The sequence below is a fragment of the Corvus cornix genome, chromosome 1 (genome assembly GCF_000738735.6).
Source record: "Corvus cornix cornix isolate S_Up_H32 chromosome 1, ASM73873v5, whole genome shotgun sequence".
NCBI classification, from domain to species: Eukaryota; Metazoa; Chordata; class Aves; order Passeriformes; family Corvidae; genus Corvus; species Corvus cornix.
Window position 1 is genome coordinate 48605658 of NC_046332.1, and position 20568 is coordinate 48626225.

At 40.4% G+C, this 20568-nt stretch overlaps 1 protein-coding gene and 1 non-coding gene across 4 annotated transcripts; one reads left to right on the top strand and one right to left on the bottom strand.

The window, feature by feature from the left end:
• Nucleotides 1-74: 74 nt before the first annotated feature.
• Nucleotides 75-17525, top strand: USPL1 (ubiquitin specific peptidase like 1). 3 transcript variants are annotated; one of them, XM_039566058.1, is made up of 9 exons: nucleotides 75-118; nucleotides 4312-4478; nucleotides 5021-5149; nucleotides 6398-7055; nucleotides 9648-9734; nucleotides 10149-10278; nucleotides 11531-11656; nucleotides 12315-12475; nucleotides 14024-17525. In XM_039566058.1, exons 2-9 carry the CDS (start codon nucleotides 4380-4382, stop codon nucleotides 15922-15924), a joined length of 3291 nt encoding a protein of 1096 aa, XP_039421992.1. In that variant the 5' UTR covers nucleotides 75-118; nucleotides 4312-4379; the 3' UTR covers nucleotides 15925-17525. The 3 variants fall into 3 exon arrangements, with proteins under 3 accessions (XP_039421992.1, XP_039421999.1, XP_010398593.2); XM_039566065.1 differs by lacking the exon at nucleotides 75-118 and adding an exon at nucleotides 122-136; XM_010400291.4 differs by lacking the exon at nucleotides 75-118 and having other exon boundaries at nucleotides 158-4478.
• Nucleotides 17526-20323: 2798 nt separating this feature from the next.
• TRNAV-AAC lies at nucleotides 20324-20396 on the bottom strand. Its single transcript has one exon. It is a non-coding gene; the product is annotated as a tRNA-Val (tRNA).
• Nucleotides 20397-20568: the final 172 nt, after the last annotated feature.

Here is a 20568-nt window from a genome sequence, read left to right on the forward strand (position 1 = left end):
CGCCGGAAGCTGCGCAGCGGCGGCGGCGGCGGCGGCGGCCGAGCGGGCAGCAGCGGCGGCGGCCACTCGCGGCGGGGTCTGGGGCTGCGGCAGGAGCCGGGAGCGGCGGCGGCCGTAGGTGAGAGCGGGGCCGCAGGTGAGAGCGGGGCCGCTGAGCCCGGCGGGCCGGGAGGCGGCTGGCGCCGAGCGCGACGGGCCTGGCCTGTCCTGACCCTTCGGTGCGGCCGGGGCGGAGAGCGGGGGGGTCTCGCGGGTCCCGAAATGCCGACTGAGTATTTCATGTCAGTAGCAGTGCGGTGAAGGGTGCGGGCTCTCCGTGCCTCGCTCGTCAGGGATGCATGTGCCCGGGGAGGTACCGCGTGTGTCTCCGCACATCCGCCCGTGGCACGGTTTTCTCGTTTTCAGCGATTACTCTGTGAACGCTTTTTCGTTCTGCAGTCTTTCGGTAGCATGTGGATCACTCTGGATGTGGAATAAGAACTCAGGAGGCAGTTTAACCATATGTTTATCTGAAAAAGCCGAGCACGTTTCGGTGCGGGAGGGAGGGAGGGCGGGCAGCAGCCCCGCACTGGGCCGGCCCTGCCCTGACCGCTGGTTAGGTGACATCCACCCCCCGTGCCTCTCACTTATGTTGCCTTGGGACACAGATCGCCTGCCTTCCTGAAATCTTGCATCTCTTAGCTGCAGCTATAATAAACTGCACTAGTTTAGGCTGGGTTTTTCCCACACTCGCGTTTTTGTGTCAGAAGGACTGAATGATTTGTCAGCAAGACGTAGTTCCCATCCCTTGTCATACACCCATAAAAGCGTTTATGTAGAGGTCTCAGAGAAGTCTTACTGTAGAAGAAGTTCTTAGAACAGTGGAGTAATGATGTTGCATGCTGGTTTGTTTTGCAATGTCATCAGCTTTATTTGCTTAGTCTATGTTAGGCTATTTTCAGGAAAGGAATTTGTGTTTGCTCCCACACCATGGAGGTTTGCAGTTCTGCCCAGTACTTACAGGCTGTGCTGTAGAGAGAGAGTTGCTTTCTGACAGGAACGATGTTACTGTTGCATATAAAAAAATACATTTTGTGGCCAAAACTGCCAGTTTTTGAGGGAGGGACTGTGATTTAGATATTTGTTGTTATGACCTCAGATAAAGAAAAAAATTTAATACTCTGATTTCTTTTTGTGTAAAGAATGCAAATCTAACTAACAAGACTTTTTTCCCCTCACTTTCGTTTCTTTTAATCGTTTCAATATGCCCTTGATGAAGGAAACAAGACTTGCAAGGTGATTTACAGAAAGGTCATTTTAAAGCCTCATTTTAGCCTTTAAACAAGGAGGTGTTCTCTTCACTGTAGTGTAATCAGTGTTGTTGCCTTCTTTTTGCAGTTTGTAACTCATTCTAATTCATAAAGTACTGTTTCACAAGGTACAGCTATCCTCAAAAGCCCAGGTCCCTTTTACCATAGAATTGTGTAATGGTTTGGGCTGGAAGGAACCTTTAAAGATCATTTAGTTCAACCCCCCTGCTGTGGGCAGGGACACCTTCCACTAGACCAGGTTCTTCTAAGGTCTGTCCAACCTGACCTTGAACATTTCCAGTGATGATACATCCACAGCTTCCTTGAGCAACCTCTCCCAGTGTCTCACTATCCTGATTGTAAAGAATTTTTTCCTTTCATCCAATCTAAATCTGCCTTTTTTAATTTAGAACAACTGCACATTGTACTTTACAGATCCTGGTAAAAGCTCTCTATCTCTTTCTTATAAGCCTTTTTTAAGTAGTGAAAGGCTGCAGTAAGGTCTCCCCAGAGCCTTCTCTTCTCTGGGCTGAACAATCTCAACTCTCACAGCCTTTCTTCATAGGAGAGGCGCTCCAGTCCTGTGATGTCTTTGTCAGAGGCCCACCTCTGGACTTGTTCCAGCAGGTCCACATCATTACACAGTTCCCAGCACTTCACATGGGATCTCAGCAAAGCAGAGTGGAGGGGCAGAATCCGGATCCCACAGTCTGTGTCTCATGGCTGAAGATAGTATTGGCCCCAATATGGGCCCTTGAGGGACACCACTCGTTACTGGTTTGTGCTTGCTACATTGAGCTGTGGCTCTTTGGATGTGGCCATCCAGCCAGTTTGTTAGCCATTTAACAGTTCAAGTCCATATGTTTCCAATCCTTCATCTTTTCCTTATTTTCTGTCTTCTGCCCTCCTAGGTCATTGAAGGCCAATTTAACTCCCTGGAATAGCAGAAAAACTTGTGCTTTACTAAGTTTTCTGCTGTTTTGTGAGTTCATTTAGCTCATGGAAAGTCTGATGAGGGTGTGAGCTGTCAGGGATCGTGGAGGGGAGGGAAATAGAAAAAAGATGCCCCTATTCTGCAGCAGCAAGTTGTTAGATCAACTCATCTACTCAAGGAAGCGTAGCTACAGCATGAGGGTAATTAAGTCACATCCATAGCATATTTTTGCATTACATTTTTCCATATTCAGACTTAAAGATGGAAAGTAGCATTAATTGTTTAGAACATGACCCAGTAAGTTTGAACGTGCATTCCTGTGTACTTTCCCATCTGTAATGCAGTTGTTGCATGTGGCTGCAATGAGATGTTGCAGTGCTTGATGCAGCAGTCTTTTGCTTTGCTGCTTTTCTTGGCAATGTTGATCTGATGCCCAATTTTTGTACATTGTGCAGATATCACCAATAACTTCCTGTAATATTAGAAACTTTGAAGAGTACAAGCAGACCTCTTCGTACCACTCTGTATATCTAGTACTGGCAGACCCATTTTATTTGCTTGTTGTGTTTCTTTTTGAACTAAAAGGATAAATAATTTTTAAAAAACGTTATCATCTTTGTAAGAGCAACAAAAGTCATTATTCCAGTACTGTGGTACTATTGGCTGGGTGATTATAGCTGGGGGAGGTATTGTGCATCTTAGAACATCTTATACATCTCAAGATTTAAGCTTTAAAAAGAACAGCGCAGAAGTAACAAACTGAACATAACCGGAAAAAACCAACTTACTTTCCTTTTGAGAGACCTGACAGGGTTAACAGGGCCTTGCAAAGAAATAAGTATGTTTTCTAAAACCAAGGCATGCTTAAAAAGGAACAACCTGCAGGTTCTTAGTGTTATTAACCTTTTGAGTGTGTGTTGAATTTTTGCGGTGAGAAATTTCTCAGGAGTTTCTGTCATGTGATCTGTTTTTTATTTACTCTGGAGAGCTGAGACTGCATTAGACCAAGGAATTGACTAAAAGTCCCTTGAAAAGTAAAGTTATGTATTTTAGTATGATACATCCTATGATAAAGGTTGTTATCTGTACAACTTGTATAAAACAAGTCAACTTCCTGGCTAGACTAAATACATGATAACAGAGTTGAGTGGCAGTGTGGTAGTGCTGTTGCCACTATGTGAAAAGTCAGGGTGCTTGTCTTTCCTTTATACTCACACAAGCTTTTATACCTTGAGCTAATTCATTAATTTTCACCTTGTGTGAGCCCTGGACCGTGCTGTTCCTTGTGCACCCTACCACATTACTTTGAAAGCCTAATGTGCTCTAAGACACATGGATTGATATTTTTATGTTCTTGCCTTCTATTACAAACATTAGTTTCATAAGCCAGGGAATACTCTATTTACATGCTGCAGCCTGATAATTCTGAAAAGTGCTGCTGGACACATTGAAAGTGTCATTAGGACATCATCTCATTTTGACCTACTCTTAAGTTGCCATTGAGGTCTGATTTGAAATGAGTGGTTGTGTTTTTCTACTGTGCTTTTTAAATTCATGCTCTGTTGGTTTTTAGCATTCCATGCAGTTCTGTAGGGTTTCTCATTGCCAAATATTATAAGTAGGTTTAGGTTGAACTAGTATTTATACTGGTCTCAAGAATGCCTGGAGAATTTTTTTTTTTTTGTGAGGACTTGTTTCTGTACTGTATAAAAGGATTGAAAGGACATCATGGTGTGGGAGAGAATGTTTTCCATTGAAGTATGAAAAGGCAACAGCTATGGCTGAAGGAAAGATACTACATGGATGACTTTGCAATTCAACTTAATGTCCTCATGCATCCTGAAGAGATATATATTTATTTTAGTTGGTTTCAAGTCAACAGGAGCAGGATTTGGTCCCTGTAGTTCTTAATTCAAAGTTTTGAATTAATAGTCTGCACTAGAACAAAAAAAAGTGCTTTCAGTTTAGGAATTACTCTTCTGAATTAATTTCCACAAATTATGCAATCTGCATTGTTGTTCGTATTTTTTTTTCCCAAACTTCAATCTAATTTTTCTTTAATTGTTTTATTCACTTCTTATTTTTCAGGAGTCTTTGAAAAACCCTTAGTGATCATGACATTGTTACAAGTGACATAAGTTAGCCAGTGGCTCAGAATGATGGATACCCAGAAGACTACAAATGGTTTGCAAGTGATTGGAGAAGGGACTGGTATAGGGAAATCGACACTCCACATGGTGGGGTATTTGGGAAAAGTCAGTTGAAACTTGTTTTACATATGTGCAAAGTTCATATTTTTCTCTGTTTTGAGAGATTTCTAATTGGTCTTAATTTAACAAAAAAAAAAACCCCAAAATTATTTTCCACGGAAATCTATAAAAATGGCGAAAGATTATTTTAAGTAAATACGTGCCTATGTGTTTTTATTGGCACTATTTTTACAACTGTTTGCATTCCTATGAAAATTGATGTGTCTTTCAAAGATCTGAGCTTGTGTTCCCTGGCAATAAGGGTCCTATGGTTCAGTTCAAGTAGAATAAAATGTGCATAATTGTGTTGTTAAAGACACCTTATTTGAATATTTAAATAAAAACATAAATTTATTTAAAACATGCTACCATACAAATCTATTAAAAATAATAAAAAAGAAACTGATGTAGTTTGCTTTTTTATATTGTATTATATCTAGAAGTTGAACAATGATTGTGTATCTTGATAAGTATGTCTTACCTTGGGATAATGTATGAAATACATACATTTATGTTGCTTTATCTTTCTTGGTTTGTTTTTATTTTAGAACTGTAATCCTGTGGAAACACCTGCACATGAGTATTGTCCAGTCTGCAAAGAGAAGGGTCAGATCCAAGGTTTACGGACTTACCGCCTTAATTTTCAGGAGTCCATTTTTCTTTGTGAAAATCCTCAGGTATTACACTAATAAAGAGTTTTACTTGGCCCTGCAGAGGCCTTTACCTTCAGGAATTACACCTCTCTAAGTCCATGATTTTGTTGGTGGTAAGCAGACTATTTAAATAGGACCCCTCTGAGTGTATGCTGCAGGGTATTTGCTTGCATATAGGGAAAAACAGAACTAACCTGTGTATATGCAGTGTTTAAGCACAGGTAGCTACCCTAAAGGATTAAAGAGAGTAAATTAAAGTGAAATAAAGGAGAGTTCTTCTTATGTAACAAGGGACCACAAGTGGTACTAAATAAATTTTTGTACAAGTCAGAGTAGAAGGTGAATATTTGATGATCCATGTAACCAGTGCATGACTCTAGCAGATGTGAGTCTCCCATTTTTCCTTCTTTAAGTCTGGGTAATGCAAATAGATTTATAATTGTAATTACAATGTCTTGCCTTCCTTCCCCCGCCCCCCCCCTTTTTTTTTTTAAATTTTAACCCTAACTGGATTTCTGTGCTGCTTAATATTTGAGTTGTCATTTTGCTGCCTCTCCCTTCACTGCTCCATGTATGTGGGGAGGGTATAGCAATCCCAAACAGACTGGTGTCCTTAAATTAGTAGAAACTAGACTAGATATGGGTCTCAGAGTTGCTTTTCCCATTCTTTCCTGCTTTTAACTAATTATAGTATAGTTCTGGAGACTGGTAAATGGAGATTTGTCTATATTCTGGTTGCCACCTGGTCATTGAGCTAGCCTGAAAGATACCCTGCAAGTTTGGGCACCAGTAGTCTCCTAGGCATGAGATAATAATGTCCAATCTGTATCCTAAAGGAATGGATTTAGCAGAATAAAGCAAGAGGACTCTCCTTAGCACAACTACGTTGTTTGCAGAGGTTGGAAGAGCTTACTGGAAAAGTAGTGTTGAATTATCACTACTGATATATTTATTTCACAGTTGGTTCTAAGACAGTAGTGTCTTGTAACACCCTTCCTCCTGTCATACACATGTTGAATATATGTATTGATTTAATTAAAATATCAGTTTACAGAAGTCCCTAAGGCCAGGTTGGATGGGGGTCTAAGCATCCTGGTCTACTGGAAGGTGTCCCTGCCCATGGCTGGTCTGTAAGGTCCTTTTCAAACCAAGCTATTTTATGATACTATGATTCAATGTTCCATTTTGAAAGTATGTTTTGTACTTTCTTTAGTTCTTGTTCACCTGAAATTTCTTTGAAGATTTCACTGTAACCTTCTTTCTTTCCTTTAGTGTATCTACCCACTTGGTTATAAACCATTAAACAGCATAATTACATCTACTGGTTCAGAAAATCATCAAGTTCCATCTACTCATAAGAAAAGGAAATTGGGTGAAACCAGTGACTTTTCTGCTGTCAAAGCAGATCCAAAAAAAGCAAGAGCTAACAGTGTGCTCGGTGTTGAGCCCACCATTAATGCAGACTCTGTTGTGAAATGCTACCAGAATAGTTTGTGTATTCCCAAGGCAAGCCTACATGATGTATTACAAAATGACCAGCAAAACCCTGGCAACCATGTGGGGTCCTGCATGCCGAAGGTGGATTTCGAAACAGCCACCAAGACCAACAACTACCAAGAAAGTCCACCAAAGACTTCTAGTCCCAAAACACAACTGTTGCCAAATTCTGAACTTTTATCAACAGCATCTGAAATTTCACTTGAAGAGGATAAAGGTTCCACTAATGACAGAGATTTGTGTCTTCAGTGGAGAAACATACATAATCTTTGTTGGTTAGATTGTATTTTGTCAGCACTGGTACACTTAGAAACATTAAAATTTGCTCTAGCAGAAGAATATAACAATGGAAAATGTTTACTCCAGAAACTCTTAACAAAATATAATGAAGCATCTGTTCTTCTGAATACCTGTAAAAGGAGCAAAGTGAGAGGTGAGTAAACATAGCTGCTGTTTTCTCATAGTCAGACTGATCTGCTACAAATACGTGGAATTTAGTACAGCACGCTTATAAATGCCTCCATTGTATCTCAAGATCACAAAAGATACAACTATTACCATGAATTAGCAGAATAGTGTGCTTTATCTAGCAAAATCCTGGTAACATCCAAAATTGTTTTTCTTGGGGCAAACATGCTGTCTTTGAACACCAAGCATCTCTTGAATTTTTTTGGTCACAACCAACATAAAGATTTTATGAATTATTTATTTAGTTCACCCTTGCTTTGTTTCCTTCCCCTGTGTTGCCTAACATTTTGGGATACTGTTCTAATCTTAATCTTCAGAATAATTTCTGTTGTGTTTTATATCCTTGTGTAAATGGGAGTTGCCTTGTCACATCAAAAATAGTAAAGCTGGTGATGCCTTCGGTTTTAACTTTTACATTTTTCAAATTCTGTACTGCTTGGTGTGTGACTCTGAAGTTTCTTGTAGCCTGTTAATTTCTGCTCTCTCATGCTAGGCAGACATAACAAAGCCTCTCCGGCCCTGCTTTCCAAGGACACCAAGACTGTCCTAGGCTCAAAAGTATAAACCAAAGAGCTGCTATGGGGGGGTAAGCTGCAGGGAAAACTGAAGCTTTAATTGGAGAATTAACCCTGCTATGCAAATGAACCAAACCTATAACACAGTGAAGAACTCGTGACCTGAGGTCCATCTTGGGGTCCATTTTAAGAATAGCTTCAGGCTCCCCAGGGGGTACCTTTGAAGGCCTTTCAAATAAATACCTACTTTATTCCCTTGCTCCTGTCTAGTCTCTGTTTCTGGGAGGCCTCTTAAGGCATCACTGGGAACATACATTCTTTTCTGGCTCCAGCTGTGCTCATTGAAGGAATGCTTCCCCTGAGGTTTGGAAGCTGCTGTAGATGACAGCACTTCCTAACCTGTTTTAGTCAGAAGTAGTCAAACACATTAACCTGGATCATATGGTCTGGAAAGGGTTAGTGAGTACTCAGTAGCCCTTAACAGGGGATTAACAGGTCAGCTCAGCTTAACAGGTTGGAGGACTGTAGCCTCCAAGCTCAGGGCTGTGATGGGCAGCTGGGGGAAATCTTCGAGGCTGCACAGCTGCACTCAGAGGAGGACATGTCACTGTATTCTACTGGTGTGGCCTTTAGTCATTTTCTGTTCTGTGGATTCTGTTTAAGACTCTTAAACTAAGATCATGGGGTTTTTATTTCTCTTGAACTGGACCATTGGTGTCATAAGTCTAAACTTCTATGACATCATCTGTTACAGAAGTAATAAAGCTTTCTGGTTAGCCAGTACCTCTCATGAATTTCAATGGACATTCTGTTGGACTCTATGTGTTTGAATATAGACCACAGTCACAGAACAGGTAACTTGAAGAATGTCCTATCTTTCCTGGGAAAAATAATGTGTATCAAAAGTGGTTTAGTCCATGTTATAAAGTGGGGAGAAAACTCCAAAATATTCTGAACTAGTTCATGTACTGTGCTTGCCAGAAAGTCAGGCTGCTTGAGTTTAGGTGTTCAGCTGTTACTGGGAAGCTCTCTGCCGGAAGCTGTCTGAGGTGTTTTTCTCTGCTGGGCAGTGTTTGCAAAAGAGCTCTGATGAGCAGTAACCCTTAAATAGGAATGTTAAGTGTTGGTATACAGTGTTGTTTGAAAGAACTTAAACCTTTCCATTTCAATTGCTGCAAAACAAATCGGTTTATTTGGGTAACAGTAGAAAGGGAACTGGATGAAGAGTGTTGTTGTGGAGAATAGGTGTAGAATTTATTCTGCTCCTCTGTGTGATTTTACAGTGTTTTTTGCATACAGCTGTTTTTAAAAACAAAAGCAATTTACCTGCAAGAAGCTTCTTTTTTTTCTGTACACAGAGTTTATATGTTATAAACGGTTTCAACAGCTAGTCTAAATATTTCCTTTAACTTCTGCAGGTTATGATCATGATTGTGTACTAGAAATTATGTTCTTGCTTGTACTTAAAGAATGTGCTTGTGTTGAAACAACATGCAGAATGAAAATACATACTAATATATAAAGTAAAAAATGTTTTTCAATTTAAAATTACTATTTTAAAGGCTCACTTAGGAAATTGGTATTTAATCTGAAACAATACTTTTAAATCTTTTATTATTTGAATTGTATAGCATTAGAAAGCATGTAAGCGAATTTTTGTGCTTTTGATCTTAGTGTTTAGGTTTTAAAGTTTTCTTTTAATCTCTGAATCTGCAGGATTTCTAATGTGTGGTCTCACTATACTTAAAAATTGTTACTATGTAGCTGTTGGTGCATGCTCTTAGTTGTAATTTAAGTCATATCAAGTAGATTTTAGTCAGCAGACCGCAGTAAAAATGTGAGTAACTTGTGTAAATTCTTCTCTAATTTTCAAATCAATTAATACCAAGAATTGGCTGTTCTAGCAACAAGTCTTAGGCAAGTATGGGTCAATATGAAAAGCACTGGTTTGCAGAGAGGGAGTGCATGCTAGGGGTACATGTGTGTGAAAGGGTGTGGGGGCTGTTACACATGACTACATGAAGACATATTTTTTTCTTTAGATGTTCTTCCGAAAGCAGAATCTCTTCTCAATGAAATCAGAAACGTAATGTTTACACAACTTCAGCCTCAGCTTAGGTGTGAATTGGGTAAGTAATTAGTGCAGCATCTCAGTAATTACTGTCAGGAGACCCTAGATGTAAAGCCTTTTATGTCATACATAAAAGTATGTGTATATGTATGCATACAAGAAAGTTTGGAAATACATTTGTTTCTTTTGGTGACTTGCACATACTTTACAGTATGATTGGCTGGTTTGTCCTTTGCCCATTTTGACTTTTTAGAGAGCAGGTAGTCTTTGTAATTTTGCTATAGTCATGAAATTGTCACTGATAACAACCTAATAACATGGATCAGTTCCTTTGGTGTGAGAATTAGAAATAGAGCCTTGAAATAATAACTGAAATTTAAATCATAGTAATAAGCTTGTCTTCTTCCTTTTTGAGTTACTGAAAGGTGATTTCAAATATTTAATGACCTTTTTTTTTGCCCCATCTTTGAAGGTAATATGGAGAATCCAGTGTTTGCACTTCCGCTACTCTTACAACTGGATCAACCAGCTGAGAAACTATTCTTGCATTCATTTTCATGGAAGTTTGAATGTGTATGTTGTGGCCACAAATACCAGGACCGGTGAGATTTTTATATAAGTAGCTTCTATATAGCTGTTCCACCTTACCTTTTAAAGTCTGTATATGATAGTTGGTTTTCTTCAGATTTCCAGGGTTTATACAGTTTAGGCTTGTTGTTGAAGTTTTACGTGATCTGCTTTTTCAGTTGCAAATAGTTTACTGCTATTCCATGTCTTAAGAAACCACGTTATTATTCACTCAGTGAATTAAGAAAGAAACAATAAGTAATAGTGTGTGTCTCTGGCCACACTCACTCTGATATTTTGCTGAGAATATACAAATTGTTGTGGTTCTAAAGAATATATGCCTAGTACACTTCTGCTATTGAGGAATACCTGGAATATTCATTTGGGTTACAAAGAATCAGAGATTCTCTAACATAGTTTATCTATTTTAAAATAGTATTACAGGGGAGTAATTTCTTGAGAATTGAGTTCTGTGTAGCTGCAGGTACAAGCTAGTAATTTAGGCTCCTTTTAGTCAGAAGGAAAAGAGAGACACCTTCAGAAGACAGCTAATTTTATTTGAAAAACATCTGTTTCTTTCCACTATCTTAGGTTTATATAATAAAATTCTAGATCCCCAAGTGAAATGAGATTAATGCTATCTGTTACTCTTGAAAGTTAATATGTAGCCCTGGTTAATAGGATGTCTTGAAAAGCCTTTGTTACCTTCTGTGCTTTTTTAATAGTTGAAAAATGTAGTTTCAGTTGAATATAGAGGAAGTCCTTTCTGTGGCTAATGAATGAATAAACTATGTTACTTCACTTTAATATCCCATACATTGTATTTTCATACAATGTAACTTCTCTGTAATTTCTGCTATGAGTGTACTGGTTTTTAAAAACAAAGCCTTGTATAACATGGATTCCCAGGTAATTTGTTGCTGCTTTCTCCTCGAGATTCTGTATTAGCTAGTAAATTATGCAGATCCTGGTACAAACTCTGTTGTATGTTGGAAAGGAAACAGAGATAACATTAAGAGGGAGAAAAAGCAAATAATGTGAAACTGAAGGCCGCAGGGCTGCTGAGAACAAATTGTGACTGATACTGTTTGGCAGAACTGAATTCAGGGCTAACTTGGATGTGATGCTGTCACAGTGAATTTCACACAAATGGCATGAACATGAATAGAATTTGGGGTTTGCCATAATGTTTTTATAACTTTTATTCTCCTGGTAAAGTATGTATATTTATTGTTTTCTGATCACCACCTCAGCTTACTCCTTTTGTGTGTGTGTGTGTGTGTCCAGATTGAAGAAAACACTGACAACATTCACAAATATAATTGCTGATTGGCATCCACTTAACGCTATTCATATTGGACCATGTAATAACTGTGGTGATACATCTCAAAGACAGCAGATGATCTTGGAAAAGTAAGTTCGATTATGTGAACTCAAAAGTAACATACATAAAGTTCTGAGACTTCATTTATTGAACCTATGACTTTTGAAAACAAACTATTACTCTGTTTGCAGAGATTCTAAACCTTAAACTCTGATCAATACTCATTATTAAACATTTCAGATCATTCTTAAAAGCTGAAATGGCAAATAGTGTTTACTAAACATGAAACAGAGCAGTGTTTAACATGCTGACCAGCACATGTGTTTGAATTAGGTCATAAATACTTAACTATCAAGTAGTAAATACAGACAACTGATATCCAGTGTCAGCCTTTTCACAGCCCCTGCTGTGGATGAAAGTTGTTTGATCATCTGTTTACTTATCTGACTTGGGAACGATGTCCCTTGCTACTGTGTTTATGGCACAGGGGTGGTTTTTTTCAACTTTTCCCCACTCCCCGAATCCCTTACTTGGTGGTCTTTTTTTTCCCCCTATCTATAATGAAATGGAATGTCCAGTTGGGATATTCTTTTCCCTTTGCACTTACTGTGCAATTTGAAGAGTCCTCTGAGAAAGTAGAATAGTAAGGGCAGAACCACATACTCTTAGAGATGCCTTACTTTTTCATTAGGAACTTTTGCCACTGTGTTATTGTAATAAACTGGTTCTTTTCTGTTTCTTTGTCAGAGTACCCTCAATATTAATGTTCCATTTTGTGGAAGGCTTGCCACATAACAACCTGGAGAAATACTCGTTTCAGTTTGAGGAGGACACCTACCAAATAACATCTATTGTTCAATACCAAACAGATAAGAAGCACTTCATAAGCTGGTCTTTGAATCCTGATGGTAAGAATCACAGAATGGGTCAGGTTGGAAGGGACCACAGGGGGTCATCTGGTCCAACTTGCCTGCTCAAGCAGGGCCATCCCAGAGCACATGGCACAGGATGGCATCCAGAATATTTCGCGTGAGGGAAATTCTGCAGCCTCTCTGGGCAGCCTGTTCCAGTACACAGTCACTGCACAGTAAAGAAGTTCTTGTTCATGTTCAGGTGCAACTTCCTGTGCATCAGTTTCTGCCCATTGCCTCTTGTCCTATTGCTCAGCACCACCAAAAAGAGCCTGGTCCGTCCTCTGACACCTCCCGTCAGATGCTTGCAGACACTGATGAGGTCCCCTCTCAGTTGCCTTTTCTCAAGGCTGAACAGGCCCAGCTCTCTCAGCCTTTCCTCATAAAAGAGAGAGATAAGATAAAGTTTATGGTTCTTATCTACCATAATATTTCATGAGTCTACATGAAATACTGTTTTATGGGTTACTGCAATAGTCTCAACCGTTGATATATAATAACAAAGATTTCTTTTGTCTGCATTCTAAACTTCATATTAAAATGTTGTGAATAATTGGGGGAACTTGTTTCTCATGGTGAAGGTTTTGGCTTGGTTTAACTGATTTGTTCAGCAGTGTGCTGTCCTGCAGTGGATTCACTGGAAAAAGTAATTTAGCTATAGAGTTTTTCCCTTCATAACTTCGTAAAAGTTAAAAAAGCAGTCTGACTATGACTGTGGAGCAAATAGTGTTTATTTTTAAACCAGTGATTCATCCATTCTTGGCTGGAAGCGAGGTAACCTATGGTACTATGAGCAATTAATGAAGTTATTTTTTGTTTCTGAACTTTATGGCACCTCAGGGGTGGGAGGAACAAATCCATGTTAGAAACATTACTAATAGTAAGGTGCTTGTACCATTTGAAAGATCCATAATCAGAGAAGGTGAAAAGGTGATATTTTGATATTCATGCCTCTGTGGAGAGAATGGAGTGCAGTTTTATGAAGTGTTGTGACAGTATGAAAATTGTCTAAGTCACACTGCCAGAGACGAAAAAGAAATGGGAAGAGGAAGCAGCTGGGAAATGCCTAGCTAAGAACCTCCTATGTGTCATATATATACTGTTTTCAAATTCTTAAAGCTGTAAAATATTCTTTCATGATCTGTGAACAGTTTGAAGGTGATGAGACAAGAGTATTAAAATGAGCAGTTTCTTTTTGGCTACTGTGCTTCCCACCCAGGCAATGAAAACGTCTACAGAGAAACTTGAGAGGTGGTTCTTACCTCAGACCTGTGAGGGTATTTTCAGACAAGATGTGTCAGCCGATAAAACCCTCAGCTAGCTTTGTTTTATGGTTGACCTACTCTGACCTGTAATAATATTGCTGCAAGTTCTTCTTGTGTTTGATCTTTTTACAGTGGAAGTCTCCCAGTTTTCTCTGGAGGAAAAAACCCTCCATCTTCTGCTTGTCAGGGGAATGGGTTAATAAAAATACTTGACAAGTGTGAGGATAGTGACTTAAATTTTAAAAGTCTCTGAGTCTCTGCACTGATTGCTATTTTTCAGGAACTTGGCTTGAATGTGATGATTTAAAGGGTCCATATTGCAAGAGACATAAAAGATTTGAAGTTCCTCCTTCAGAGATTCATATTGTTATCTGGGAAAAGAAAGCATCCCATGTGCCAGAAAAACTGAATTCACAGTTCCAAAGTAAAAATAGTGAAGATTTTCCTCTTAATAATGTGCAGTCAAATTCCACAGTGTTGCACTGTGGTTTTGATAACACTGTAGGCAAAACACCTGCAGAACACCGCAAAGAGGATTCTGTGAGGACTCTGGAGAAGAAACAGCAGCGAGTAGCTGAGGATGAAAGTATTGTTCATCATGGTTTAGAAAATCTGGGAGATGATGATCTTATTACACTGATGCTTGAAGAAGTTCTAATTGACTCGGAAGATAAATCGCTGCTGAACGGACAGATGGTGGGAAATAACCTTGTTGATGGATGGGGCACACCACAACAGCAGGAACCAGCTTTTTCACTTAGCACTCCATATCCAGGAGAGTTTGCTGGAACTAGTCTAGCTATGCACAATAAATCCATGTTGTATGAAAATTCCAGTATTTGCTTACCTCTAGAAGAGTTGAACCCAGTAAATATTACTCCTCCTGTGCCCAAAAAACATGACCCTGATTCATCTGACTCATCGCCTTCTCGAACAAATGACAGAACTAATTTAGCTAACAGAGAACATGGATTGAATTCAGAACTACTGCTAAACAAAAAGTTGCTAGCAGTAGAAAATAATATACAAAAATCACCTGATTTGAAAGATGCAAGCAAAACTGTAGTTAATTCTCAAGTTGGCAGTCCTTCTGGTGCCAATAATTCGGTTCAGCCTTCACACAAAGACAAAAAAGGAGTATTTGTAGGAAGCTGGGTAAAAAAATTATTGAACAAGAATACTTCTTTTATGCCTTCAAGTGCCTCAGCTCTCAAGAATGAGAGAAGTTGCAAAACTCCCTCAGTGCAAAAAACAAGTGAAGTACGGCTGCCAATTAAGGGCGCAAGTAACTTTGGTGGATTTGAAAGCAGAAGTACAAAGAAAACAGTTGAGACGCTGAAGTTACTAGCTCCTCAGAGTAATAATACTCATCCTTTACCAAATTTCAAAGGATTTTCTCAAAGCACTTGTCTTCCAACAGCAAATCATACCGCTATTGCAGGTCCAACATGGAATAAGTTGGGAAGTACGCTGGGTACCTCAGGTAAAGTGACTCAGTTCCCTTCACCTGGCTATAACTCTGGGAAGGCAGAAGAGTCAGAGAGTGACAAAACAAAAAAACTTCGCCTAAAATTGTTAAAAAAACTTAATGCTAAAAAGAAGAAATTGGCTTCACTGGATAGATTAGCAGTGGAACAGATGAAAGAGGAAAAACCTGTGAGTGGAGACATAAGCACCCCATTGCAAACTGAATCTCAAAATGACAGTGAGTTATTGCAGAGCTTTTTAAGGGAGCTGCAGTATCAGATTGATGTCACAGGTAATGAATCTAAATTTAATGCAAAGCCTGTGCCAGGGTGCACTGACCATAATAACACTGATGAAATACTGGCGGAATTACTGTCCCCTACTTCAACTGTCGCTTCCTTGAAGACTCCAAAGAGCGAAGATGAGTGTATGTACATGGAAATGGTGGACAGCTGCGTGGCAGCGACCGTGTCCGATGAAAATACCAGTGTGCCACAGGCAGCAGTGACAAGTGAGGACCACAATTACTACAGTCCTGTAAAGGACACTAATATGGAGCTTGATGCAATAAACAAACACAGTGTGAAAAAACTTCCTTTTGAAAGTCCTACAAGAGATGATATCCTCGAAGACCTGTTCTCCATTTCAGCACCAAGCTCAATGGCAGGTGACATAGATTTACCTCATTTTGATGAAACTCTGTTTGAAACTTGATAAATACTCAGTTTCTTGGGTTTAAGTATTTTTTCAGTATTATGTATATTTTGAACAAAGCACTACTAAATTATATAACTAGTTTAATTGCACACTGGCTGTACTTGAACAATTTACATTTGAGGTATTTTTTTTTTCTTAACATTTTATTGTAACAAGCAAATCAGGGTTTAATTAATTTTATTTTTCTGAGAAGCAGTTATTTTAGCTGTCAGATACGATAATGATTCTTAATTAAAAGCTCCTATGAGTCTTAATTTTGCTGCTTTTAATATGAAAAACATCCATACTCTAGTGAGTTTGAGAAATAATTAAGTTCTGTAATCTTGATGATGTAATGGTGTAAGAAATACTGTTTATGTAGTAGTGATTTATTTTATGGGATCACTCAACTCCTGAAGTTATTTTGTCCAACATTTAAAAAAAAATTTTTAGGTACCTTCTGTAATTAGGGAATTTTGCATCCTCTGATAAGATGATCATTTGTAACATTATAAACAAATGATAAAGCTGGCATTCTGTTAGGTTGCTGTTCAACTCCTTACAGAATTACTATTCTACAAGCTCCTGTTGATGTATACACCCCTTGGATCCAAAAAAATGATGGAGACATGGTAGAAAATGTCCTATTTAAAGTTACAGCATGTACTGAGTCTTCATCCTGGGCAACTGTGAATATAACTTGGCAGAATATTCTTCTGAGCCAGGTTATTTTTTTAAAGTAGAATTAGTAAGATTCAGTCCGGAGTTTGCATCACTATCAGATGTACCTTGCAGATGAGCTGCAAAATAATTTAATGAAAGAAAGGTTTCTAAGAATTAATTTAACTGTAAGTTAATGCCTATTACTGTTGTCACTTGAGTTTTTCATGACTCAAGCAGCGCACCCCCATCCGTATGTAAGATGCCAAGGAGAGACAAGGTCAGTAGGAAGAAAGTAATGGAAAAATGTGGCAAGACAGCAGTGAGTAAGCAGAGGGATTCACACCTTGATGTTTCAGGATTTGTATAGCTTTCATTTTGCTAGATGGGAGTCTTTTTTAAATGCATAGACACAAAGCTGAGGGTATTATATGCCAAGTTAGATTAGCTGTACATTTTTCTTGTTCTTGGAAATAAGGATTTTATCAGCAAGTCTTTATACCAGGCATTTTTAGAGCTGTTCTGCATTTTTTCATTGTTTTAGATCCTAAGTTCAAAACATTAAATGCTCAGTCTTATTTTTCCAGTACATGCAGTTGAACATAATGCTATTACAAGGCATGGCTACAGATTTTAATGGTTTTGGATTGTTTGAACTAGGTTTAAAAAGTGTTTGAAAAACTATCGCTGGCCCTGAACTCACGGTGTCAACTTATTTCTGCTGCAGTTGGGTACATTGTTACCAAACTGGTACTTCAGGCAGTGAATAGTTTCATTCTTGAAATGTAAGTTTTTGTGAAGAACTTGAGCTGGTTTTTTGTTTCAAATACTGTAATTGGTAATGTTACAATAGAAAACAAATGAATGGATTCTGAATGTTAAGAGCTGGCATACTGCTGGTGAAATGTTTGCCCGTTTGTGAATTCCCTAATTAAAACAAAAAAAAAAGCTGACCACAATGAGAGTTTGACTTATCCATGAATGGGTTGCAGTGACCTGCAGCTGTGACATGGGAGCTCCTTCACCACTAGCTTGGGACACAACACAGACCCAGGGGGTGAGTAAAGCAGCAAGCCCAGGGTTGGTGATGCAGAATGCACAAGGCAACAGGAGGAAGAGACCCTGCTCTAGAAGATGAGGAGGTCCTGATGGTGAGGTTTATAGTGGGGTTCATAGCAGAGGAGGGAGGTTGTGGGGGCACACCTGCTGTGCAGATACACCTAGACAGAAGGAGGGACCTCTGGTCACCACTGGCACTCCCTCCACAAACTGAAGTTGGGAGTCCTTGGTCAGCAGCTGCGTGGGATTCAGTGTGGATCCAGGTACATATAGAATCTAAGAGCAAACAAATAGCACTTGAGAGTAAAGTAGGTATGAAAATAAATCTGTTGGTGCTGCATGTTCCTGGCTGCCTTTTTTTTCTGAAACAGAAAACTAAAGATGATGCAGTATGGATTTGTTTGTTTCCATAAATGTTTTACTGCCTCCGATCCTGTGCAAGTGGGAATTCAGCTGAGGTTGAATAAAAACCTCATGACTAAAGAAACTGGTTGAAATTTGAAACATTACTGGATGTTTTGTATTAAGACTAGTTTTAAAATGCAGCTTATTATTTGCCATAAAGAGAGCACAAAGTATTGTAGTAGTTTTCTGTCATTGGAAGTACACCAGGTGGGCATATAGCAAGTACAGGTAGTGATCAGAAGCTGGCACTGATTATGGAGGTTTTATCAGTGTTCTAGTATAAATTTCCCAAAATCTAATGGCTTCAAGCACTGCCATCTTCACCACTAAACCATATCCCCAAATACCACATCTACGTATTTTGAACACTTCCAGGGATGGTGACTCCACCACTTCCCTGGGCAGTCTCTTCCAGTAGCTAACCACCCTTTCAGAGAGGAGATTTTTTCCTAACACCCAATCTAATCTCCCATGGTAGAACTTGAGACCATTTCCTCTCATCCTGTTCCTTACTACCTAGGTAAAAAGGCCTGCCCCCACCTGGCTACACCATTTTTTCAAGTAGTTGTAGAGAGCAATAAGCTCTCTGAGCCTCCTTTTCTCCAGGCTAAACAACCCCAGCTCCCTCAGTTGCTGCTCATCAGACTTGTGTTCTGGACTTTTCCCCAGCTCCATTGCCCTTCTCTGGACACGCTCCAGCACCTCCATGTCCTTGTAGTGAGGGGCCCAGAACTGAACACCGGATTTGAGGTGTGGCCTTACCAGTGCCAAAGACAGGGGACCATCACTGCCCTGGTCCTGCTGGCCACACCATTGCCGATACAGGCCAGGATGCCAATGGCCTTGGCCCCCTGCACGCAGCTGGATCACGTTCAGCTGCCATTGACCAGCACTCCCAGGTCCTTTTCTGCCGGGCAGCTTTCCAGACACTGCCCCCAGTCTGTAGTACTGCATGAGGTTGTTGTGACCCAAGAGCAGGACCCAGCACTCAGCCTTGTTGCACCTCACAAAATTGGCCTCAACCCTTCAGTCCAGCCTTTCCAGATCCCTCTGCAGAGCCTTGTTAGTCTGTGTCTTGTGCTTTGGGAAAGGCATAATTGTGGCACTCAGAGTTTGGAATCAGCTCTGCAGAGACAGCACTGTGATTCAGATCTTACTACTTGATGATATATTCAAACACCTCTTAGAGTAAAGGGTGAAAAAAAGGGCTGCCTTCTTGCATCCTGCCTACAATAAACCAACACATCTGCAAAGTTGCCTGGATGGATTTCTAGCTGCATACCTGCTAGAGCACTGCTCTAGAAATCTACTGTGGTGCTGATTACAAATCTGATTTTGATCTTAATGTTTTTAATGGCTGGCTATTGCCATTTATTCTTCTATCACTGTTTTTGCTTTAAATAATTATTCTCTTCCTGACAATATATCAGGGAGAGCCATTGTGTCTTGTCTGTGTTCCTTTTGCAAAGCTAAACAGCTGCTCTTGATGTGAGCCCCTTCATGCTCAGAGCAAGGCACGTTACCTTTCGAGCAGCTTATGCTCGAAAGTGTATGCTGTGCTTTATTTAAAGTCCACCAGGATTCAGCCTCGGAGTGGAAGAACTTCCAGTCCAAGTAAAGATCTAAGACAGTGTGCAGACAGAGCCAGAGAGAAGAGAAGGTGAGTGGGATAACAAGGCTGATGAGTTTGAGGCATGCTTAGTTTTACACTGTGCACAAACATGGTGTAGTTGTTTGCGAGGGAGATGCTGAAGCTGCACAGCCCAGGACAGCACGGTGGAGACTTCGGGCTCACAAAGGAGAGGAGATGCTGGGAAAGGAGTGTAAGGAAGTAGGGGCCAGGTGTCTCCAGCATATATTTCCAGAAAGAGGCCGAAGAAACCCTCAGGAGACGCTTCTCCCCGGACCTGGGTCTATATTACTCTTCTTATGTAAGTTAGTATCTAAGTGGGCTTCTGTAATGCCCAAGGCAAGTGGTTGTAGTTTTTGTCCCAGGTTTTCTGATTATGTTCAGACCGTTTCGGCTGATGCTCGTTTCCCCTCCTCTTGGCGATCTTTCCGGGGAAAAACGCGTTTGCCGAGGGGCTCGTGCACGGGAACGACGCTGAGCTTCAGCACAGGCCCCAGCCCTGCCCCTGCTGCTTCCTCACGGCCCCGCCGCAGCCCAGGAGACTGCTCGCCCTCTCCCACTCCCGAGGAAGGCGGGTTGTGCCCCCCAGGCGGCCGCTGGCGCGTTCCAAAAGAGGAACCAGGAACGACGTCCGCAGTGACACGGGAAGGGGAAAAAACAGAGTGTTTCCGCCCGGTTTCGAACCGGGGACCTTTCGCGTGTTAGGCGAACGTGATAACCACTACACTACGGAAACCTCCATACTGTCCCGTTTTCCGGCAGTCCCCCTTGACCAATGGCACGGAGCACCCGCGGCCTCGCCGCGAGCATGCGGCTGTGGGTGGAACACCTGTCGGCGGAGCAGGACGAGCCAGGCCCCGGAGCCAAAAGCTGGTCTCGCGCGCTTCCCGCCCGTATAAAGGCGGCGC